Source organism: Natrix helvetica (assembly GCF_964273705.1).
Source record: "Natrix helvetica genome assembly, chromosome: 1".
Lineage (NCBI taxonomy): Eukaryota > Metazoa > Chordata > Lepidosauria > Squamata > Natricidae > Natrix > Natrix helvetica.
The window spans coordinates 376,059,964-376,084,676 of NC_138548.1; the positions used below are offsets into that span (position 1 = coordinate 376,059,964).

Sequence of the window (24,713 nt, forward strand, 5' to 3'; positions counted from 1 at the left end):
TCAACTGGCCAATTGTAGGAAGTTAAAACCCACGCTAGAAAAATGAAATATCCTGGAAAATATTAAAAAGGCAGACTATTATATTTCCCTGGATCAGAAATGGAGATTTTAGATAGGAAACAGACTCACTCTTAATAGCCCCACCTTTGTTAATGGGCCCTTAAAATGCAGGAGCCAGTCTATTCTACATAACAAAAGTCTCCCCCTTCAGCTCCAGTGGGAGGGGATTAAGGGGTGATAGTATTAGCCCTTTACCCATCTCACCACAGGGCACCTGGGAAGAAGCAATGCTCAACCAAACATGGACTCAAAGCACAGCCTAGAGAGTTGCCCCTGCATGGCCCCATGGGAGTCTGACAACCAATCAGAATGCAGGATCAAGATCAAAGGCCAGAGAGGGCATAAAACCAGGGACTTTCAACATCTCGCTCTCTTTTCTTCACCCAACATTGAAGCATGTGATCACCTTTCCCCCCCCCAGACCTCAAACCATGTGGTCCGGTCCACCATTAAACCATCTTTCCAAGCAGCCTCCATGTTTCCAGTGTCTTTTTCCCCACTTGGAACTGAATCCAGGAGGACATTTCTTCCAACACAATGGAAAGGGGAGAGGGGTGGAATGTGTAGGGAGGAAACGGGATGCCAAGATGCCTCCTCAGAGGGTGAGAACTTGCAAAACGCCAAGGTCACTACTGCAGGTGTTTGCTGGAGAAGTGGACTTTTCCCATAACAAAAGCTTTACAATTGGACACCGCGAACACCTGAGGGGTGGGAGAAGGGAATCTATTGTTTAATTGAGCAAGGAAAAAGCAGAGCTGGTTTTGCTTCTTCAGTTCCCAGATGGTGAAATCAATAAAATTTTACTTTTGGGGATTCAACGACCTTGAGAGTTCCTTTTTGGGGGTTCGCTAGTTGGACTGTTGACAAACTGCTTTGTTTAAAAACCGAGTTGCCAGTTCCAATTTTGGTTGTTAAGTGAGATTACCTATACCCAGGGATGGGATCCTACTGGTTTAAGGAGAGAGAAAAGACAGAAAGAGATAGAGAGGGAAAGAGAGCGAGGGAGAGAAAGAGGGAGGAGGAAGGAAAGGGAGATAAACAGACAGAGAGGAAGGGAGGGGAAGAGAGAGACAAAAAGGGAGGGAAAGAGAAAGGGAAAGGAGGAAAGAGAGGGAGGGAAAGAGAGGGGGGAAAGACAGAAAGAGGGAGGGGAAGAGTGGGAAGAGAGGGGGGAGAGAAAGACAGAAAGGGAGGGGAAGCGGGGGGGGAAAGACAGAGAGGGACAGAGGGGTAGAGAGGGAAAGAGAAAGAGGGAGGAAAGAGAGAGAGGGAGAGAAAGGGGGAAAAAGAGGGAGGGAAAGAAATAGAGAGGGGGAAGAGAGAGAGAAAGAGAAAAAGTTGATATTACAAAAGTTTTATTGTTGTTAAACATATTTCCAAAGCAGGAAAAAAATTAAGGGGCGTAAAAGTGCATTTATCATGTTTTTCTTGTATTCAGGTCAAATTGCCCTGTTGGCACTTTGCGATAAATAAGTGGGTTTTGGGGTGCAGTTTGGGCACTCGGTCTCTAAAAAGTTCCCCATCACTGCTATAGGGCCTCCTGCTTGAGCAAGGGGTGGACTAGAAGACCTCCAGGTTCCCTTCCAACTCTGTTATTCTGTTAATTCTGAACAATTGCCACTGGAGCTATAGAAAGCGTGCAAAATGAACGGAAAAGTTCCCTTCAAGAGAAGCTCAAAACAAGAAGAGGCTCATTTTGAAGAAGTACAGCAAAGAACAGGAGAGAGACAAATATATTCCTTCAATCTTTTACTGTTGCAATTTATTAATAAAAATATAAAAACATACAATTAATTTTTTTCACTGCCTTTTTCCATTGAGCTAAAAGCCATTTCCCTGTTTTCCACAGAAATACAACTTGAGCAGTAGAAATTTGAAGGATGCAACCATTTTGTGGTAATTCTCTAACTGAGCTAAAGGAGACCTATCCGTGGGACTTCCATCCAAATACAGATTTACAAGCACTATAAGGGACCACAGAGATACTTTCGTTAACAAAACAAAGAGGAAGTCAAGCTGCGCCGGAGACCAATATTAAAGCCTGTAGTAAAAGGGGAGGGTTCTGTAAAAAGTTCTCACAGGCCAAATTTGAACAAAGGAAAAACTGGTGCATTCATTGGTGCGTTTACTAAAGAAGACAGTGGCTTGGAAACAGGATTTTGCCCTTTCCACAGTGGAGTCTCCAGGGCCCAAGTTGCTACTTAACACCACATGATTTGTGCCCAGATGAGAAAGAACAACCTCCTCTTCCAAATGGCTGAAATTCAGCAACCCTTGACTGGCCCAAAGCTGCTAGACAGGCCAGCTTCTGGGTCCCCCTCTTTCCCTAAGAGAATGCTGTTCTCCATCTCCCCAGACAAAAGCAGTGGATCCCATGGCTGACCTCTCCCTTGCAACTCCAGAAGTCACTCCGCCTGGGTCCTTTCCACCAGTCTGGAGTAGGGGCCTCTACGGCCCATCAGCTCCGTGTGAGTCCCCTTCTCCACAACCTCCCCTCCTTCCAGCATCACAATCTTGTCTGCGTTCTCCACCGTCTGCATCCGGTGAGCAATCACCAGCACCGTCCGGCCTCCACTCTTCACAGCCTGCTGGATCTAGAAAAGGAAGCAGTGATCCAGAGAAAATCCTGGGTTCCTTAAGACGCTCTAGATAGAAGCTCCCTCACATTCCCACTGAAAAGCGTTTCTCCAGCTCTGCAATACAATTTGGCCCCAAAGGTTTTGCAGTCTGGAAAACAATAAAAGCCACCCAAATGAAGGCAAGTATGTGTGTCTCAGGAGAATGTCACAGGATCCACTTTGGGTCGGTCTCCGGGACGAGAAGTTTAGTCTTCCCATCTTTCAGATTCAACCCGGAGCCTTTCCTCAGGGAACTTCCCTCTCAACAGAATGTAAGTAGAACAGAGGAGAAGCTGACCACCATTTTCCCTTCCCAGCATCACAATCTTGTGAGAATTCACTGGGGCAAAATATTCAAATATTTGATTTCATTCTATAATACTCTTTGCTGTTTGGCTATATTTTCTGATTTAATTTGATGTATGGTTGGTGTGAGCAGCTCAGAGTCGGTTTACGACCAGAGTGGCATGTCAGGCTGGTAAAATCAATAAATATATTTACTGTACATCTGTTCAAAGAAGCATTTAGATCCATATGATCTGCTCACATAGTGCTATTGTTCAATAGTTTTCACTGTACATAAGCCAGTAGCTCTCGGAGGACTTGAGATTCAAATCATAATAACCCTCAGAAGACAAGCTGATAAAAGAAAAGATAATTCAATATAAGAACTCTAAATCAGGAGAGGGCACCCTGATTTTAAAGTCTATTTATCACCAAGATAAACCTGGAAGAAATTACGACACGTCCGGTCAAATAAACCCAGTTTTCCTATGCTGTCACCTCTCAAAGATTCAGATTAAGCCCTTCAGCGACCCTAAACTACTCCAGCCAAGGTCCACTCCCAGCCCCTTATGGACCCTCCCCCCCCACTCACTGCATCGTCACTCTTGAAGTCCAAGGCACTCGTGGCTTCATCCAGCACCAAGACCTTCGGGTCACGGATCAGGGCCCGGGCGATGGCCAGCCGTTGCTTCTGCCCAATGGAGAGCTGGTCCCCCTTTTCCCCCACCTCTAAAAGAAGGCAAGCAAGAGAGACGGAGGAGATCGAGAGCAAAGTCAAGACAGGCCAAATTTCGTTGCCCTAAAGGGATGGCAAAGCCATCAGTGGACAAGAACAAGGCAACTCTTGAAGCTCTTTGAAGTGGGAGGGACCACAATTTGGACTCTTATTGGCTCTCTTATTTCCAGGGCAAAAAGTCTAGAGGAGGAGAAAAGACCCCTGCACTTTTTAAGAACGGTAGAAGAGATTTTAGGACTGGTGATTTTTGAAAGGGCCCAACAGTGCAATCAGCTCTTTGAATTCTCTTTTCTGCATTCGTGGTTTAATGATATTACTACAAATAAAATAATCCGTGAAACTTGGAGCTTTACAGATGGTCCTCAAGTCACAAGAGCTTTTGTGTCAGGGATTTTCATTGCTGAGCGATGTGGTTGCAAGGCTGATGTTTTATGACCTCACTGCTTAGTGAAGACAATCCAAGCCTTCCCAACTGCCATTGTTAAGATAATCTCACTGGTCATTAGGCAAGGATCTCCTTCCCATTACCTGCCCGCTTCTCACGAACAAAGCCAGGGGGTTGGCTACAGGTATCTTTGGCTACGGGTATTTGCAGGTCCCGGGAGGCTCATAAGGAGGCTGGCAGGCAATAGGAGGCTGACGTCAGGGGTTGAGGGGGGGGGATTTGCAGCAGTGCAGGTGAGGCTTTGTGGATGTGGGTTGGTGAGGGAAGATACACAGGCAGCCTCAGCGCCATACAACACTTTTTAGCCCCCGGAATGTCTGCTGCCAAGCAAGGTAGAGTGGGTGTATGGCCGAAGCAGCCCATGCCTCACTTTGTGGGTACTGGAGTCATTCCTGCCAGGTGGGGGAGATTTACCTCAGCAACTTGTGACCTCCCCCCCCCCCGGCTTCCCCATTGACTTTGCTTGTGGGAAGCTGGCAAGGAAGCTGGCAAATGGGGGTGCAGGGCTTGTGGGGCAACTGTGGTTAAGGGCAGTGGGGGCCAAGCACCCCGATTGCCATCAGGTGACTGCGGGGGAGGGGCAAAGTCAGAACTTCAAGGACTAATTGCAATCTCCATTTGTTCGGCACCGCTGTAATTTGGAACGATCGCCAAAGGAATGGTCCTAACACGAGGACTACTGTATCTATTGCAACAAAGCAATCGGGATTTTGCTTCAGAAGAAGAAAGAATTAGGACTGGTGGGTTTACCAGGAGGGAAGTGGGGGATTTTATGGGATGAATCAAAGGGGGGATTTTGCCCACCTGCATCAAAGCCTCCTTCCAGTTCACGGATGAATCCCAAGGCATCGGCTTCTTTTGCTGCTCTGATCACATCTTCCTCGCTGCAGCCTTGTAGGCCGTAAGTGATATTCTCCCTGATGGACCCAGAGAATAGGACGGGCTCCTGGCCCACCAGGGTCACCTGCAATTGGACAGGGAGGCCTATCAAGACAGGGCTGGGCTGAGGGAGAAACTTCACTCATCCTCCTCATCAAGCACTTTCCAAAGAGGGGCTGGTGGATGGTCAAAGTTGACACTTAGGGTGCAGAACACAGAATAACAGAGTTGGAAGGGACCTTGGAGGTCTTCTAGTCCAACCCCCTGCTCAGGCAGGAAACCCTACACCACTTCGGACAAATGGTTATCCAATCTCTTCTTAAAGACTTCCAGTGTTGGAGCATTCACAACTTCTGGAGGCAAGTTGTTCCCCTGATTAATTGTTCTCACTGTCAGGAAATTTCTCCTTAGTTCTAAGTTTCTTCTCTCCTTGGTTAATATCCATCTGTTGCTTTTTGTCCTGCCTTCAAGTGCTTTGGAGAACAGGTTGATTCCCTGGAGAGATTCTCAGTCATCCAGGTCTCGGTTGTCCTGAAGGTGCTTTTTCAGGAGGGAAATGGACTTTCTTGTTTTTTCTTTGGAAGATGTTTTGCTTTTCATCCAAGAAGCTTCTTCAGCTCTGACAGTACAGCCGGGAATGGGAAAAACAAGGAAGACCAGTTGTCTCCTGAAAGAGCACCTTTGGGACAGGTTTACCCTCTCTTCTTTGTGGGAGCCCCTCAAATATTGGAACACAGTTATAATGTCACTCCCAGTCTGTTGTGGTCCAGCAGCGGCTGGCTGAGTTGTTGGTGGACTCTGACAGCTCAGACCATTATGGGACTGCTCTGGAGGATGAGGAAGACTCTGGAGGGTGTTTGGAGTCAGAGCAGGAACTAGAGAAGCCTGTTGGCCACTAGGTGGCATCTGAGTCAGGGAGCAGTGAGGAGGAACAGAGGGAGGTTGTTCCTGATGTACATAGATGTCGAATTGATCTGAGACAGGAACAGCTGTGGAGAAGACGTCATAGAAGGAAGTAGGGACAGCTGGTTAAGGGTGTGGCCCCTCCCAAAGAGCTTATAAGTGGAGCGAAGGGAGGGGGATCTTTGCAGGAGACAACAGTCCATATTCAAGCCATTGCGAAAGCCTTCTGTAAGTGTTATCTTGTGTTTGTGAAGAGAACTTTCTAGGCTCCCAGCCAAGGGGTGGCTTTATCTGTGTAATTTAGTCATGGCAGACAGCCAAGCCTGGGTCTGCATATTCCTTGGATTCACAGGACACAACACAGTCCTTCTTCTAGTGAATCTTATATGCAGACGTAAGTTTCAGTACCTCTCCCAACTGAAGACCTTAAGCTGTTCTCCGCTCTTTTTAATTTGGAAGCAAAGGGGCAACACCCAACCAACCTCACCTGATTTTGAAAAGCTACATCGGATCTTGTTGGCATCTGGATTAATTCCAGGTCTGTGGCTAGATTAGGAAGGTCACCAAAAGAAATCACACCAGAGTAATCTTTACACGGTTGCCAGAGAAACGGTACGGCCTCATTTATAGATGCCAGGAGATTCTAAACTTTTATCTCAGGATATAAACCACCTATGCAGAATTTCCTGAATGCCGCACCTTTTTTCTTACCAAGGAACATAAGAAATCAAAAGCCTTTCATTCCACGTATCTTTTACCACCTTCTGCACTAGAGAACAGCTGGGCATCTTTGGAGATTTCAAGCACCACTTTTGTGGCTCCCAAAGTTGCCTTAATGGCATTGCCTTCACCATTCTCTGGGGCGTTTTTGCATGTCAGCCACACAATTCTCAAAATCAAAGGCTCTTCCCCCATTTTTGAGACAGGAAATGCAGAGAAAGCACCGTGTAGGCCAGGGGTGTCAAACTCGATTTCATTGAGGGCCACATCAGGGTTGTGTTTGACCTCAGGGGGCCGGGTGGACGTAGGCAGGGTGGGCATGGCCAGCTCCATGTCACTCATCGAGGCTCCATTTTCAGCCACGACGGCCCTTCCTGGCTCTGTTTTTGGCTGCGACAGCCTCCTGCAGCCCTCTGCCAGCCAAAAGGGAGCTGGGGAGGGCCGTTCGTAGCTCTCCCAGGCTCTGTTTTGGACTGCGATGGCCTCCTACAACCCTCTGCCACACGGCCTCCCTGAGCTCCATTTTCACTGGCAGAGGATTGCAGGAGGCTTTCGCAGCCCAAAACGGAGCCTGGGAGGCTGTGTGTGGCCCTACCAACCTCCCTTTTGGCTGGCAGGGGCACCACGGGCAGGTCCTTCACTGTTTTCAGGGTGCGCCCGCAGGCCAGATCTAAGCACCCCATGGGCTGGATCCGGCCCCCAGGCCTTGAGTTTGACACCCCGGCGTAGGCCATAAAAATTAGAATTTTAAAACACAAGCAGACAAAAACTGCAATGCTCTTAAAGCCCAATCAGTTCCAGCCACGTCCTGCTAATATCACATGGTCCTGCCTACTCTGCATCAACACCCCCCTTCCAAAACATCCCCAAGTGTTGCCCTTCCACCCTCCAAGGGGACCCAGGCCTCATCCTGCGGGTGATGAGACTCACAAGGGACACTCGGTTGGTCTCATTCAAACTGCATTTCTTCCCTCTCCATCTCTCAACCACTTTCTCTTCCTGGTTGAATAAACCCCCATTCTAGTGCCAAGAAACCCAAACATTTCAGTTCAGAAGAGGATGAACCTGAGAGGCTTCCCCTCACCCTCTGCTGCTCCCAACCAGGCTGCTCCCTCCTCTCTCACCTGCCTATGGAGAGACTTGTGCTCGTATTTCCCAACTGGGACTCCGTCCAGCAGGATCTCCCCGGATTGGGGTTCGTAGAAGTGCTCCAGGAGGGCGACGCAGCTGCTCTTTCCACTGCCGTTTAGGCCCACCAAGGCCGTCACTTCCCCAGGGCGGAGCTCAAAGGAGACATTCTAGGCCAAAGAGAAGCAAATGCATGCAGAATGAAGCAGGAAGATGTGAGGTTAATGAATGCAAGTAAAGGCCAGCCATCTACAACTCAATCGACTTCTGAAAAAGCCACACTCAACAGGCACCCTGTGAATATCACACACAGAACAGCCCAAAGCACACACTCTGCTGTGAGGAAGCTCCCTGAGGATGGGCTCCTGTCCGAGTCTAAGTGGAGTGGGGAGGGAATGGGGATTTTGCAGTATCCTTCTCCCAGGAGTTGGGAGGGAATGGGGATTTTGCAGTATCCTTTCCCCAGAAGTGAAGAGGGAATGGAGATTTTGCAGTATCCTTCTCCCAGGAGTGGGGAGGGAATGGGGATTTTGCAGTATCCTTTCCCCTGGAGTGGGGAGGGAATGGAGATTTTGCAGTACCCTTCTCCCAGGAGTGGGGAGGGAATGGGGATTTTGCAGTACCCTTCCCCTTGAGTGTGGAGGGAATGGGGATTTTGTAGTACCCGTCCCCCAGGAGTTGGGAGGGAATGGGGATTTTGCAGTATCCTTTCCCCAGGAGTGGAGAGGGAATGGAGATTTTGCAGTATCCTTCTCCCAGGAGTGGAGAGGGAATGGAGATTTTGCAGTATCCTTCTCCCAGGAGTTGGGAGGGAATGGGGATTTTGCAGTATCCTTCTTCATGGAGTGGGGAGGGAATGGGGATTTTGCAGTATCCTTCCCCTGCCACGCCCACCAAGCCAATCGCACAAAACCAGTAGTAAAAAAAAATGCATTTCACCACTGAGCTAGATCCCAGAGTCCGAGTCTCCTACAGCAGCGTTCCCCATCCTTTCAAGGTTGGCAGCCCAGTACGGGGGTAGATGGGAGAGAGGGTGGTTTGTGGGAGGAGCAGGAGTACGCATGAGTGGGGCTGCAAGCACACCAGCTGGCCACTCGCACAGCCCAGTTGTGAATAGGCCATAGCCCTGGAATGGGCCGTGGCTCACAGGTTGGGGACCCTTGTCCTACAGTATAAAAACTTACACTGTGTTTCTAAAGACCTTTATAGTCTCAACATTCTTCCTTCCAATTTTCTTTATGAAAGTGAAAGGATTCTGCTGAGATTTGTAGAACACCCAGCCCACTTGACTAGGTTACGTAGCACCTTTAACAACTTCATTTGGGAGACGTACTGGTGGCGAGGTAGCGCAGTGGTCAGAATGTAGTATTGCAGGCAAACTCTGCCCAGAGCCAGACGTTCGATCCTAACCGGCTCAAGGTTGACTCAGCCTTCCATCCATCCGAGGTGGGCAAAATGAGGATCCAGATTATTGGGGACAATAGACTGACTCAGTAAACCATTTAGAGAGGGCTGCAAAGCATTGTGAAGTGGTATATCAGCCTAAGGGCTGTTGCTAGTGCTTGCTACTATTAGGGGGTCATGCAAAGCCTTCCAGCTTCCCATAAAGTACCTTCAGGACCTGAATCTCAGGGCGGGAGGGATAGCAGAAGGAAACATTTCGGAAGGAGACGCGTCCCTCGAGGGTTTCTGGAGACAGCGTCCCTTCCGTGCGGACAGATGGCTCCCGGTCAAGATACTCAAAGACTTTCTCTGCAGCGCCCACATTGCTCAGGGCATCCCCGTAGGTGTAAATCAGGGCCTGTGGGAGGAAAAGGAAGGAGCAGCAACATTAAGACATGAGAGCATCTGCAAAGGGAGGAATACAGTTATGAGCATCAAGGTCTACAGCAACACTTAAAACAGAGGTTTCCCATATTTTTCAGAGTGTAAGATGCACCTTTTTCTCTCAGAAAAGAGGCTCAAAATCTGGGTGCATCTTATACATTGAATACAGCATTTTTTGCCTCCCAAAACCCCGCCCTCTTCACCAAAATGGCCATGCAGAGCTTTTAGGAGGCTTTCAGGGAGCTCCTGGGAGCTGGGGAAGGAAGACATGAGTGAAAAACAGGACGATTTGGGAGGTTTGCAGAGTGCAAAAACTCTTTTTTTAAAACTTGCCTCTTTAAAACCTTTCTGCGTCTTTTACTCCGGTGAGTCTTATACTCTGAGAAATACGGTAATCCTCTGCTACCGGTTTGGTGAGTCTGGTACTGAGCGTGCACTTTAGGCGCTTGCGCACCTGAGACCCAGCCATGCGGTGCTAAAAAAGGAACGTTTTGAAGCCTTCCAAGTCTGCAAAAGTAAGTAGAGCAGTGAGGGTGGGGAATGCACTGTGCCACACGATTCAGATTAGCTAGAAAGCAGGAAATCCGAGGATTCTAGCTAATATAAATCGCGTGTTACAGCTGATCGTTGCCTAGACGATTGTCGGAAATACCGGTTCCCCCAAACCGGTAGCATTTTTTACTACCGGTTTAGGCGAACCGGTCCAAAGCGAACTGGTAGCGTTTCACCCCTAACTTAAAAGTCCTGTTTGAATGACAAATTTAATTTCCTCACAAGGATCTCTCTGCATTTGTCCAGAGCATTTATACTTCGAATGTTTTAACGATCTCTTAACGATCTCTTTGAAGGCCAAACTTGGAGTCCATGAAAGAAGCTGCCTCGAGGAAACAATCCACCTTAATGCTGCTTGGAACCCGAAATAAGAGCAGCAGATTCTCAGCTCCATGTCATTCAAAGGTCATTTCATGTCAGTCCTGCTTCAGTTTGGTCCCTCAGGGAAGAAAAACCCTCGACTCCACTTGGTTGACCTGAAGGAGATGCTGCTTGCAGGAAGGTTAGGTGGTACCGGACTTTCCCATGCAACAAGACAAAGCCATGGAAGGATCAGATGATGGAATGTACGTATGGAGGAGGCCCTGGGAGGGTGTCAGGGGAATGGTCATAGGTGGAGATATGTGAGTGTAAATGGACATGAGAGTGAGGAATATGAATTCTGAAAAACATTTATCCTTGTCTTTATTTCTTTGCCTTGAAACAAACAATTGAACTGCCTCTATTCCTTTCCTCTTCTCTGAAATAGATGTAGCACGGGGGTAGGTGGGGGTGGGAAGGGCTATCTTGAAATAAAGACTTTAACGGCTTTCATTCTTCTCTGCTTCTCTGCAATAGTACAAAAGGAGGAATGGGGTGAAGCTGCACAGTCATAGCGAGACGAGAAACAAGCAACTTGCCTGGCAAACAACTAAGCCAAAGACGAATAGCTCGCTTATAAGAAAAATTCCAAAACCACAGAGCTGACATATGAAACTAAGACACTTTGCAAGATATCCGTGACCAGGGGGGAGTGACAGGTGATGTGACATTTAGCTACTTTGCTTAGCAAGCGTAACAGTTTTAGGGGGCTGCAATCCAGATAACCAATCAACATTATATGTTATGCAGGCATTATTAGGGTGAGGGATAAGGGGTGAGTATGACCCACCCTTTTACGATTGTAATCAGGGTCTTGGCCGCTTTCAAAACCATATCTTGGTACCAAGGTGTAAGGGTCCTTGTATCTTGGTACCAAAACAAAAGTATAATTTTGTATCACACCTTGTGTTTGGTGACTCATCAGCTCTGACACCAAGCTAAATCTCAGTTTTGGGGACAACACTAGTTCCTTCAATCCCCCTCCCCCCATGACCAGTAGAACCCCAGCCAACATGATGCCGCTGGGATGTTTTGGGAATTTGGGCTGGTGATTTTTGACACTCAGGACAAATGGCCTTGAAGGCACCTTGGCATGAACCAGTGATCTGCTTTTCTTCAGCTGTCAAGCCGCTCCCGAATTCCCACAAAAAGTGCATACAGGTTTATTGCCCATTTGTAGCCCACCCCCACCCTCAATGCATTTCACTGCAGGATGTCAGCCCGGTGCCATGCCGAAGATAGTGGACCTGACATTTCAAAACTATCATTACACACAGTCCAACATATACCGCACAATCCTACACAAACACCAGAAGCTTCTATGATTCTACTGAAGGCGGTGGGAGCCTGGAAACTGTTCAAGGACATCACAACAGGTGTGGAGTTGAAGCAGACGGTTCCCATAACTATGAGAACTTGTTTACGTGGACTATGTGAGGGGGTTTGGCTTGAAAAAGTATTGTTTTATTCTATGGACTGGGGTTTGAGAACCTTAGAGCTAGCTTTGCTCCGACATTACCATGCCATGTATTCAATAACCAGTAAGGTTTTTTGAAACAGAATGATCCTGGACTTTGATTTGGATTCTAGTGCTGCATCCTGACACTCCCACAAAGTGAAATGGATTTTACTCCCATAAATAGGCCCAGAACTGAAGCCTGGATATATAAGTAAAACTAAATATTGTTCCATACTAAAATATGACCACCGTGTAGGAATGGAATTGCTGGATGGAAATGCATTTTAGTTCTTGAAAAGGAAAGTAAAAAGAAAAAAAACGAACTCGGAATCCAACTGCAGATTGTGATGGAGGCGGGAGGGTCAAATGAACAGAGGGACGAGGAACGTGGCGGCCACCGAAAAAAACGACGTGCCAATAAACAAGGATAACCCCTTTTTATTAAGCTCATGTGAATTCCTCTCATTCACATCTAGCAAAGTCCCAGCAAACAGTCCTTCAAGGGTGAATTTACAACCACAGATCTTATCAGGCAGGCCGATATTTTCCAAACGTAATGCAGTACAAGAAAATACTTGGCAAGGAGTCTGAGAGTCAACAAATCTTCACACTAATTAAGCGATCTAACTGTCTCCTGCAAACTCCACTCCCTTTTCGCTCCTCTTTACTCCCTGTGGGAGGGGCCATTCACTGTCCACCTGTGCCTTTACTCCCGAGTCGGCCCTTGTTCCTTAACTGTTCCCTTCTCCTGGCAGCTCTGCGCATGTACAAATCGGGAACAGGCTCCAGCTGTTCTTCTGCCCCACTGATCTCCGACTCCAAAGGTAGCCGATAACTGGCATACGGCCCTGGCCCCATCTCTGCCTCTGACACAGAGCCCTCATCAGAGCCTTCCCCAGACTCCAGGACTGGCCCAGGGTGCTCCCCAACCTCCTCACTGTCTGAGTCTGCCACCAGCCACTGGCAGGCCCCAACAATAGCATCACCAGAGCTGTTGCGTAGTTTGGGTAATGAAATGTCTACCAAAAATAAGGAAGCTCAGAGAGCCCCAAGGACCCTCAACCTGAAGGGCTACAGAAAAGAACCTGTTCAAATGTTCACCCACCTGTACACACCGTCCCACATTTCCCTGGTAGAGGATGAAGGAGACCAAGTTTCCTTCAGTCATGAGGCGGGTGAGGATCTGCTGGTAACCACAGAAGAGCAGGATGAGCTTCATGCTCAACCGGAGGACCTGGAGTGGGGGGGAAAAGTAAGGCAGAGGCTGAGAATCCTGCCTCTCTCTCACGCCATGGTGTCTTCCATTTCTTCTACTTCCTCTCCTAGGTGGGCATTCCCCAGGCAGGGGCCCTCAACTCTTGGGCTGGGGCCCACTACTAGGCCGTGGCCTGTTCAAAACTGGGCCGGGGGAGATATGGGCAAACATGAAGCTCCACTTGCGCGAACAGCAGGCAAGCAACTCCTCCTTGTAGTAGCCCAGACAGGAGAGCGTAACAGCATGAGTGCAAAGGTAAAGTAGAGAGTTTCTCAAAAGATACTTAAAATGGAAAACAGATCTCTGGTTAAGATTCATTTCTGCCCTAATTGAATTGATTACAGGAGTTGAAGGCATTTATAATTCTCAATTCCTTTTTTATTTATAAGCTATTATTTTGTAAAATAAAGATTCATTTCTGCCCTAATTGAATTGATTACACGAGTTGAAGACATTTATAATTCTCAATTCCTTTTTTATTTATAAGCTATTATTTTGTAAAATAAAAGTCTCCCCGCCCCTAACTAGTGAAGTGAGGTACAAAAATACTATTAACTGTCAAGTGTCCATTGCTTTGAGTCTGGATCAAATTGGTAAAATTGGAGGAGGAAACGCCAATATCCTGTGTTATGCTAAGGATATTAATCTAATAACCAAAAATGCAAAGGATCTGCAAGCCCTAGTAAAAAAAGTGAAAAAGAATAATAAAAAACTGGCACTAAAATTAAATATAAAGACGAACAAACCAATGAAAACAGGTAGAATAATAGGACAATGAAGATGCTGAAGGGGTGGAAGGCTTCTGCCTTTCAGGATCATCCAACCATATTACGGGAATAAACCCCAAGTTAAAAAAATAAAATACAGTAGGTAGTTCTCGATTTACGACCACAATTGACCCCAAAGTGTTTGTTGCTAAGTGAAACACTTAAGTGAATTTTACCCCATTTTACTACCTTTTGTTCCACAGTTGCTAAGTGAATCACTGCAATTAAGTTAATGATCCAGTCGTTAACGGGGAATCTGGCTTCCCCATTGACTTTGTAAGAAAGTCATAAAAGATTATCAGGGATTTCACTGGATTGCATATCCACTTGCCCTTTGACCTTTGGCAGTTAAGAGGAATTTAATTGAAAAAGGTTCTTGATCGGCACGTCAATGCTAAGAATTGTTATGGCACAGAGTACATAAAATCTTGTGAGATTGGAGACAAAGACACACATTTTCAAAACTTTTCAAGCAAAGTAAGAAAAACTCGCAAGACTTGGCAATCTCTTAAAATCTGAGCCATATTTTGATTGTGATTTTTTTGACACCTACTACAGGAAACCCCCACAAGTTGGGAATCACTCAGGGAGGGGCCGCTGGGGGTTCGCAGGGATTCTAGTTAAGATTCTGTGCAGTTCGGAGAACCCCCAAATCCCACTCCTGGCTGGCCCCGCCCACCCCTCCCCTCTCCTCCCAGGAGTCCCCATGCGACCCATTTTGTATGCAGGTAAGTACAAGACACACACGGAGGCTTGGGAAGGGTGGAAAACGGGCCTAACGGAAGTTCAGGAAGGCCTCCGGAGCTTGAGAAGGCCGTTTTCGCCCTCCCGGAGGCTCGACAAAAACCTCCAGATCCCAGAGAGGGCAAAAACGCCCCCCCTACTGTGGTGCAGAAGGGCGACTAGGCCACTCCCACCATGGCCACACCCACCTAGCAACCGGGCAGAGAACCCCTTGCTAAAACATTTGAAGCCCACCCTGGAATCACTCCTTAGAGGATCTAGGTCAGGGGTCTCCAACCTTGGCAATTTTAAGACTTGTGGACTGCAACTCCCAGAATTCTTCAGCCAGCCATGCAGTCTTCAAGTCTTAAAGTTGCCAAGGTCGGAGAGCCCAGAGTCCCAGAGGACTTACCCGCACAACAAATAAGTAAACGACCCTTTCCAAGTCCCTCTGGTTCTTCAGCCGGCAGGTGTTCTCCAAGGATGCCTTGTAACGCTGTGACTCCTTCTCCTCGGTGGCAAAGCTGCGCACGGTCTCTATGGAGGAAATGACCTCACGCACCACCTCCTCTGAACAGGCCACGGAGTCCTGGATCGCCTTCAACAAAGCCTTGATGGACCATGAAGGAAGCGGCAAAGTCAGCCTCCTGAAAGCTGCCTCGGACCAGGCATCCTGCCAGTGGTGGCATACCCAAACCAAAGTCCAGTGGCCTCGTTCTTAGCGGGAGGCCCCCAAAAATGCTTCCTTCCACTCCACCCCATTTTATTCCGTTTCTTTCTCCCATGTGACCACCGGATGCCAGAGTAGAAGCTAAAGAGGGAGATGTATTCTCCCACTGTTATGCTTCCTTCCCACAGTCCACTGGAGAATTTCCCCTCCATGCACAGAGGGGAGCTGAAATCCTTCAGGAGCCTCTGGGAACATTGGAAAGCACAAGCGGTGCCTGCTAAGATGATTTCACCCGATTTCAGCTACCAGATTTCAGGCAGCTCTTTTGCTCCATCCTATAATGACCTGGGAGATGGCAATTGGGAGTCCCTGGAGGGCAGCCATTGGCCAAAACAATTATGAAAGCGTCTTGCTTAACAACCGCTTCACTCAGTGACCAATTCTGGTCTCAATTGTGATCATAACTAGACGCCCACCTGCTTTTCCCTATATTACTATTTCAGAGGTGGTATTCAGGAGGTTCTGATCAGTTCTTGGAGAACCAGAAGTGGAAATTTTGACTACTTCGGAGAACCGGTAAATACCACCTCTGACTGGCCCCACCCCCATCTATTCTCTGCCTCCGGAGTCCCAGCTTAGTGGGAGGGAATGGGGATTTTGCAGTCTCCTCCCCCTGCCACGCCCACTAAGCCACGCCCACAAAACTGGTAGTAAATTTTTTGAATCCCACCACTGTTCTATTTGCCTTCAAATTGGCTTCCTCGTTCTTTTTTTTCCAGCTACTTCTCTGTCTCTCCTTGTAGCTACAGGCATGGAGTACCTCATCCTCCTTTTCCTGTCTTCACTTCAGGACAGAGATAGGGTCGCACACACACACACACAATCCCTTTTATTTCAGCCCAGGAAAAGGGGAAACCGGGCTACACAACCAACAACTCCTCCTTTTGTACAAGCCACACAGACAAAGGAGTGGGGTTTGATCACATGGCCGCCATCTTGCCTTTTCTGGCCCTCTCCAGATGCCACTGTGTTCTGCTGCTGCTCAGCTCCCTTGAAGTCTCTTTTTTCTTCTGCCCTCTGAACCGGCCCATTCCCTCCCTCCCCCAAGTTGGGGCTCCTTCCCAGCCTGCAATTGGTCGCAGAAACTCAGACGTGTCCGCCATTCCCTCTAGGCCACCATCTGCCTCCATGATCCTTACCTGACGACGGACATGATAGACCTTCTGGACGGCCATCATGAGTGGGGTCTCGATCAGCATCAGCAGCGTCAGGCGCCAGGACAGGCCGATCATGAATACGTAGAGCCCAACGGCCTTGATCAGGGTGCGCAGGAAGACATTGGTGTTGAGCGGCACCGAGCGGCTCATCATAGTTGTGTCTTTGGAAAGGCGGGAGGCCAGCGTCCCTGTGGACCAAGAGATATTGTTCAACAAATGCCACACACAGGAAGGGCAATTCTGGAGAACAGCCTCCCCAGGAAGGAGAGGGCCAATTCCTTGACACGGTATCCAAGGACAGCAAAGAGTATGCTCTCTGCTCCGTGGCTAAGACGCCGAGCATGTCGATCAGAAAGGTCGGCAGTTCGGTGGTTCGAATCCCTAGTGCCGCGTAACGGAATGAGCTCCCATTACCTGTCCCAGCTTCTGCCAACCTAGCAGTTCAAAAGCATGTAAAAAAAATGCAAGTAGACAAATAGGAACCACCTTTTGTGGGAAGGTAACAGCGTTCTGTGCACCTTCTGCATTTAGTCATGCCAGCCACATGACCACAGAGTTGTCTTTGGACAGTGCTGGCTCTTCGACTTTGAAACGGAGATGAGCACCCCCCCTAGAGTTGGGAACGACTAGAGTACAAGTAGCCTGCAGTACTGCACTCTAACCACTGGGCCACCATGGCAGCTTCCTGTTTAGGACCTCACCTGTTTTCACCTCCTGGAAGAAGGCCAGGTCTTGCCGCACCAGAGAAGAGAAGAGTAAGTTGCGAGTCCAGATGACCATGCGGGAGATGGTGAACGTGAAGAGCCCCCCACGGCAGCTGGCAAAGGTGGAGCTAGAAGGGAAACAGCAGTGGGGATTGGTTCCTGCTCCACCAATGGAAAGAAGAGTCAAAGCTCCGGTTCACACCATTTCTCTGGTTGGTTGCAAACAACACAAGGTAAGGCGGGTCTGGAGGGGGAAAGAAGGGGAAAAACATGCCCCATCCACCCCCCACGTCCTTCCTTAATGGCCGCTCCTGCAACCCAAGGCTTCTTTGCTCCTTCGGTCACTCTAACGGCCACCTCAAAAACAAGGTATCTTTTTCTGGTATGATACCCAACAAAAATATTGGGACATGTGATCAAAATTCAGATGCTTGGTAACTGACCCCTATTTATGACGGTTGCAGTGTCCCAGGGTCATGGGATCCCCTTTTGCGACCTTCTGACCAGCAAAGTCGATGGGGAAACCAGATTCACTTAACATCTGTGTTACTAATTTAACAACTGCAGTGATTGACTTAACAACAGCGGCAAGAAAGGATGTTAAAATGGGAAAAAACGTCACTTAAACCACTATCTCGCTTAACCACCTAAATTTTGGGCTCAGGGGTAGTCGTAAGTCAAGGACTACCTCTACCTCTGATTGATGGTCTTCCCCCGTTTTGAAACTGTTTTCGTTTTTTATTTTGAATTTAAATCAGCAACAGGATCCCTGACAGAAGCCAAGAACGGATGTTCCTTTAGAAAACTTTCTTCTTCTTTTTGAAGATTCGTATCCGAGTGAAAAGAAGGGACAGATCACAAGTTGTAACTGGTTATAGACTTCTGCCAGATTGCAAAGCAAGCAGCTGAGGAGAAACCAAGGGCTCATGTTTGCTTCAGGAGGACTCCAGACAATAGCCTGATTTTTCAGTCCTTTCTTGAAATCCTAACATTGGGCGGGTGCAGCTTTTTAAGGCCTCCCCAGGCTTTTCACTGGCAAGCCAGAAGGGAAAAGGCAACTCCCCTGAGATTAAGTCAGTGGTGGGATCCACATTTTTTTTACTACCGGTTCTGTGGGCGTGGCTTGGTGGGCGTGGTGGGGCTTTATGGGCGTGGCTTGGTGGGTGTGGCAGGGGAAGGTTACTGCAAAATCCCCCTTTCCTCCCGATCAGCTGGGACTCAGGAGGCAGAGAAGAGATGGGGGAGGGGCCAGTCAGAGGTGGTATTTACCGGTTCTCCGAACTGCTCAAAATTTCCGCTACCTTTTTCTCCAGAACCTGTCAGAAGGTGCTGAATTTCACCCCTGACAGAAGGGGAACTGCAGCAAAGGTGCTGATGGGGCCTGGAATAAGCTCACCTTCCAAATGAGACCAGGCAGAGAAGAAAGATGGCTGTGGAAAAGGCTTCTGCATCATATTTGGTGCCCAGGATGTCAATCAAACGCCCGGTGTAATAGGGCAGGAACGTTTCCCCTGCAGGGAGGCCAAGAAGAGAGGAGGTGATGTAGGACCTCAATCAGGAAAGGCAGCTTAAAACACACACACACACAGTATTTTTCGGAGTATAAGATGCGTCTTATGCACGGAATACAGTATTTTTGGCCTCCCGAAACCCTGCCCCCTTCAGCAAAATGGCCACGCATAGCCTTTAGGAGGCATCCAGAGTGCTCCTGGGGGCTGAGGAGGGCAAAAATGAGCGAAAAACAGGCTGTTTTTTGCTCATTTTGGGGGGGGGGGCAACCCCCAGGAGCACTCTACAAACTTCCTAAAGGTTATGCGTGCCCTTCTTTTGACAAAAAATGGGCCCGTTTCCGTGAAAAATAGGCCATTTTGGGGAGGTCTGCAGAGTGCAAAAACTTTTTTAAAAAATTTGCCTCTTCAAAATCTTGGTGCGTCTTATACTCCAAAAAATACGGTACTTCAAGTTGTACATCTGTTTTGTGAAATGCAAGGGAAGCTTGAACTCCTGCCCTGACTATGGAAAGAATGGGGCAGCCCCTCAGGATGGGAGAAAAGCTGCTTGAATTGGACACTGAAAGGGCTGAATGGTGAGTTTGGAAGATCCAGGGCCTCTCTGTATCTCTTTTCATCCTGGGACATAGGACACACCCTGGTTAAAACCAACCAGCAGGTACAAAAGGGACAGGATCTCAGGGCAAATGGCTGAAGTCTCCAGAATGCCACATTCTATGCGGGCAGGAGCTGCTCCGTGGCAGGAGGAAACCCAGAGGGGCATCAGACGGATTGAGGGAGGATGTCAAAAGGAGCAGCAGAATTTAAAAGACTGAGGTCAGGTCTGTTAAAGACCCTCTGGTGACCATCTCAAACTGAGTTTTCTTGTCTTTTCTTTAGTGTGTGGTGTGAATCTGGTGACTATTTGGGGCAGAGCATCTTAACAGCATTATGGGCCTGGGCAAAGCAGTGTACTGGGGCCCCTACGACAACGACTCACAGGAATAAAAATGTAAATGCTCGATAAAATGAAACCTATATATTTTCATGTAAGTGTTAATTTTAAAAATGCATTAAATGTAATAAATATGTTGCTGTATTTATAGGATACAAGGTGCATTGAGGGGTTAATATAAACAGATTAGAAGGGGGCCCCTATGCTCGTGGGGCCCATGGGCAAGTGCACAACAGGCTCCTGCGTTAAGACAGCCCTGATTTGTGGTACATTTATCCTGCAGCACAGAGAACGATTTCACTCCGCACCAACTCACCAATCACCGCCAGGATGAGGAACAAGGAAGCGCCAGTGAGATACAGCTTGTCTGGACCGAAAAGTCTGAGCATCTTCCAAAAAGTGGCCTTGTCTTCTTTCCGGGATTCCTCTGTGCTTCGCCCTTCTGCCAGGATCCCCCAGAGGAGCTGGGAGAACCCCACCGCCCCATAGATTGCCAGCCACCAGGACCAAGCGGCCGAAGAGACCAGGAGGGGAGGGTCCCCAAGCCAGTGTCCCACCAACAGGTACAAAGGGGGCAGGATGCTGACAGCAGCCACTGTGGAAAAGGACATTGGGGAGGTCACACCCACGGAGAGCAGGCCTCTGACCCCCCAGAGAACCAGCAGGCGCAGGGCGGCCTCCAGCCAAGCCGCTGTGGTCCCCAGGGGATCCATGGAGGGGCCCCAGCCAGCTAGCAGGGAGAGCAGGATTCGGTCGCAGAGAAGCAGGGGAACGGCCTGAAACCCGACAGGGACCAGCATCTTGCTGATGGGCTCTGGGGAGAGAGGGAAGGACTATTGGTTATCTGAATTGGAGGATTATGGATTTAAGAGGAGGAGGAGGAGGAGGAGGAGGAGGAGGAGGAGGAGGAGGAGGAGGAGGAGGAGGAGGAGGAAGAAGAAGAAGAAGAAGAATTGAAGAGGAGTGTCGCTGCATAAGACCTTTGGCTCCTCCATTCAACCAAATTGCCTCCCAATTCTTTACCACCCAAGATCCTGCATCTAATCAACTGACTTCCCAGCAAAGGATTCCATGGCTGCAGCCTAACTATTCATGTTCTGAGTGAAGGAAGTCTTGGGACAAATTCGGAAAATGTACACATTTACACTAATTTTGGCTTCTTGGGTTACAGGGCAGCTTTCTGCGTGTTTTAATTTGTGGCTGTGATGTGTTCTGCAGTCCCAGGAGCAGCCCAGCACTGCTGGCGAAGGCTGAAATCAGAATAACGGAGTGGGAAGGGACCTTGGAGGTCATCTAGTCCAACCCCCCCCTCAAGCAGGAGCCTCTCTACCATTCTAGAGACAAATGGCTGTCTAGTCCTTTCTTTGAAACCTCCAGGGACGGAGCCCCCACCACTTCTGGAGGCAAGCAGTTCCACCGGTGAACGGTTCGGAGACGGTCAGGAAATGTCTCCGTAGTTCTAGGTTGCTTCTCTCTCTTTGCAACTTCCGTGCGAATAAACCCCAGACAGTGGTGGGTTTCAAATTTTTTTGGAACCTACTCTGTGGGTGTGGCCTCCTTTGTGGGAGTGGCTTGCCGGCCATGTGACCTGGTGGGAGTGGCTTGGCAGTCATGTGACCAGGTGGGCATGGCTAACTTGGAAAATGTGGTGAAACTCACTTAACGATGCTCTTGCTTAGCAACCAAAATTTTGGGCTCAATTGTGGTCATAAGTTCTTTTTCTTTCTTTCTTTCATCTCTCTCTCCCACTTTCTTTTTTTCTTTTTCTTTTTTTCTCTCTCTCTGGCTCTTTCTCTCTCTCTCCCTCTCTGTCTCCCTCTGTCATTTTCTCTGGGTGTCTGTCTGTCTCTCTCTCTGTATCTCTGTCTCTCTCTCCTCCTTCCCCCATCTCTGTCACTCTGTGTGTGTGTGTCTGTCTGTCTCTCACTCACTCTGTGTGTATGTGTGTGTGTGTGTGTGTCTGTCTCTGTCTCTCCCTCTGTCTCTCTCCCCTCCCTTCCTCTCTCTCTGTCATTCTGTGTATTTGGGTGTGTCTGTCTCTCACTCATTCACTTAATCACTCACTCTGTGTGTGTCTCTCTATCTTTCTCTCCCTCCCTCCCCCTCTCTGTCTCTGTGTGTGTGTGTGTGTGTCTGTCAGTCTCTCTGATTCCCTCCCTCACTCCCTCTCTCTGTCTGTCTGTCTGTCTCACTCACACACACACACTGTGGTCACCTTGTTGAGTGTTCCAATCACATTTGAAACACTCAACAACTGGCTTGCATTTATGGTATTTTGCAGCATTCTGCAGTCATAGGACCAAAATATATGCTTTTAACCATATATTTTGGTCCTATGACTGCAGAATGCTGCAAAATACCATAAATGCAAGCCAGTTGTTGAGTGTTTCAAATGTGATTGGAACACTCAACAAGGTGACCACAGTGTGTGTGTGTGAGTGAGACAGACAGACAGAGAGAGAGAGGAACAGAGAGGGAGTGAGAGAGGGAATCAGAGAGAGACTGACAGAGTCTGACAGAATCAGAGAGGTACTTTTAACTACCTGGCAGCGGCGTTTTTCCTTGAGGGGCTCCTCAGAACATCCTAAGACTTCGGAGGGAAGCCTCCAGCCCGGAGCAGGAGCAAAGCCCCTTTTCCAACTGGCCTTTCCTCGCTTGGAGGGCTTTGGAGGGAAGCTTCTGCATAAGCCCGGCCGAGTGACAACAAGTTCCCACCGTTACGAAGCCTCGGAGGCTGTAATTTTCTGAGCTGTGCGCGCCCGCTTTTTTTCCACGGCGTGGAGCAGCAGCGAGGTTTGTGTGGCCGGCAATCACTCCAAATGCCATCCGGGAAGACGAGGAACGTGAGGGGGGACCGTTGACGGCCTCCGCAATCATCGCTCGCCTCGCAGAGCCTCGTTGCTGCTCCACGCCGTGGAAAACAGGCGCGCGCGCACAGCTCAGAAAATTACAGCCTCCGAGACTTCGTAACGGCGGGAACTTGTTGTCACTCACCCGGGCTTCTGCAGAAGCTTCCCTCCGAAGCGTTCTGAGCCTCGGAGGCTGTAATTTTCTGAGCTGTGCGCGCCCGCTTTTTTTCCACAGCGTGGAGCAGCAGCGAGGTTTGTATGGCCGGCAATCACTCCAAATGCCATCCGGGAAGACGAGGAACGTGAGGGGGGACCGTTGACGGCCTCCGCAATCATCGCTCGCCTCGCAGAGCCTCGTTGCTGCTCCACGCCGTGGAAAACAGGCGCGCGCGCACAGCTCAGAAAATTACAGCCTCCGAGACTTCGTAACGGCGGGAACTTGTTGTCACTCACCCGGGCTTCTGCAGAAGCTTCCCTCCGAAGCGTTCTGAGCCTCGGAGGCTGTAATTTTCTGAGCTGTGCGCGCCCGCTTTTTTTCCACGGCGTGGAGCAGCAGCGAGGTTTGTGTGGCCGGCAATCACTCCAAATGCCATCCGGGAAGACGAGGAACGTGAGGGGGGACCGTTGACGGCCTCCGCAATCATCGCTCGCCTCGCAGAGCCTCGTTGCTGCTCCACGCCGTGGAAAACAGGCGCGCGCGCACAGCTCAGAAAATTACAGACTCCGAGACTTCGTAACGGCGGGAACTTGTTGTCACTCACCCGGGCTTCTGCAGAAGCTTCCCTCCGAAGCGTTCTAAGCCTCGGAGGCTGTAATTTTCTGAGCTGTGCGCGCGCGCCTGTTTTCCACGGCGTGGAGCAGCAGCGAGGCTCTGCGAGGCGAGCGATGATTGCGGAGGCTGTCAACGGTCCCCCCTCGCGTTCCTCGTCTTCCCGGATGGCATCCTGAGTCATTGCCGGCCTCGCAGAACCTCGCTGCTGCTCCACGCCGTGGAAAACAGGCGCGCACGCACAGCTCAGAAAATTACAGCCTCCGAGACTTCGTAACGGTGGGAACTTCTTGTCACTCGGCCGGGCTTATGCAGAAGCTTCCCTCCGAAGCGTTCTGAGCCTCGGAGGCTGTAATTTTCTGAGCTGTGCGCGCGCGCCTGTTTTCCACGGCGTGGAGCAGCAGCGAGGCTCTGCGAGGCGAGCGATGATTGCAGAGGCCGTCAACGGTCCCCCCTCGCGTTCCTCGTCTTCCCGGATGGCATCCTGAGTCATTGCCGGCCTCGCAGAGCCTCGCTGCTGCTCCACGCCGTGGAAAACAGGCGCGCGCGCACAGCTCAGAAAATTACAGCCTCCGAGACTTCGTAACAGCGGGAACTTGTTGTCACTCACCCGGGCTTCTGCAGAAGCTTCCCTCCAAAGCCCTCCAAGCGAGGAAAGGCCAGTTGGGAAACGGGCCAGAAGACAAGGAACAGCAGTGGCGGCGGGGAGTCAGCCCCGATGCAAAAAAAAACGCCAAGGGGGCGGGGCCGGAAATTACTTCCGGGTTCATTCTTCAACCGGTTCGCACGATCCGGTGCGATCCGGTAGAAACCCACCACTGACCCCAGAGCTGCGGCAAAAGCGTCGGAATAGCCAGATCGCTCCTTTGGGCTAGTAAAGGATTTAAATCCGGCTCCCATCCTCCGGCAAGACGTGAAAGAGGATCCCAAAAGCGTAGATCCCGCGCAAAGCAGGACGAAACGCCTCCGGGTGAGTTCTTGGCAGGGCAGGGAATCGGGGATCGCTACTCAGCTGCTTAAAGGAGGAGGTGGACTGCGCTCCCCCTAATCCGCACCCCACAGGAGCAGCCCTGCTGGATGGGAGTGACGGGGAGTGGAGTCCCTCGCACACCCGGAACCGCTCGATCGCCCCGATCCATGCAACCCTCCGCCCTTTTTCCAGCCTCTCACCTTTCGGCCGCGAAAGTCCTTCCATGGCGGCCCTTTGGTCCTTCTTGATCCGAAGACTCGTTTTAGAGCCGGGCCGGGGCTCCCTCTGACCCCAAAACTCCCCGAACCCACCGCCTCCTCCTCCTCCTCTGCAGAGCCCCAAATCCCCCAACGCGGCGCTTTTGCTTTCGGT

At 49.5% G+C, this 24,713-nt stretch overlaps 3 protein-coding genes across 17 annotated transcripts in view; 2 read left to right on the forward strand and 1 right to left on the reverse strand.

The window, feature by feature from the left end:
- LOC309383779 (major histocompatibility complex class I-related gene protein-like) overlaps positions 1-24,713 on the forward strand; it is a 342,086-nt gene that overhangs the window by 261,234 nt on the left and 56,139 nt on the right. The gene's annotated exons all lie outside the window — the stretch shown is intronic.
- The window catches only part of LOC309383798 (class I histocompatibility antigen, F10 alpha chain-like), a 219,786-nt gene that overhangs the window by 179,667 nt on the left and 15,406 nt on the right, over positions 1-24,713 (forward strand). The window lies entirely within an intron of this gene.
- LOC309383767 (antigen peptide transporter 2-like) lies at positions 2,422-24,546 on the reverse strand. 2 transcript variants are annotated; one of them, XM_081936634.1, is made up of 12 exons: positions 24,542-24,546; positions 20,070-20,567; positions 18,705-18,819; positions 17,306-17,436; positions 16,587-16,792; positions 15,130-15,327; positions 13,078-13,206; positions 9,387-9,575; positions 7,771-7,944; positions 4,949-5,108; positions 3,556-3,692; positions 2,422-2,654 (listed from the first exon to the last, which is right to left on the reverse strand). In XM_081936634.1, exons 2-12 carry the CDS (start codon positions 20,551-20,553, stop codon positions 2,466-2,468), a joined length of 2,112 nt encoding a protein of 703 aa, XP_081792760.1. In that variant the 5' UTR covers positions 20,554-20,567; positions 24,542-24,546; the 3' UTR covers positions 2,422-2,465. The 2 variants fall into 2 exon arrangements, 1 of the variants encoding a protein (XP_081792760.1); XR_014173915.1 differs by lacking the exons at positions 4,949-5,108; positions 24,542-24,546 and having other exon boundaries at positions 2,515-2,654; positions 20,070-20,615.

Excerpts from the sequence above, each read along its gene's own strand:
- LOC309383767 (XM_081936634.1), bottom strand. The coding sequence starts at position 20,553 with ATGCTGGTCCCTGTCGGGTTTCAGGCCGTTCCCCTGCTTCTCTGCGAC. Across the intron at positions 17,437-18,704 it reads TGCCTGGTCTCATTTGGAAG|CTCCACCTTTGCCAGCTGCC; the intron begins GTGAGCTTATTC and ends TTTCCCTTCTAG. Across the intron at positions 2,655-3,555 it reads ACTTCAAGAGTGACGATGCA|ATCCAGCAGGCTGTGAAGAG; the intron begins GTGAGTGGGGGG and ends TTCCTTTTCTAG.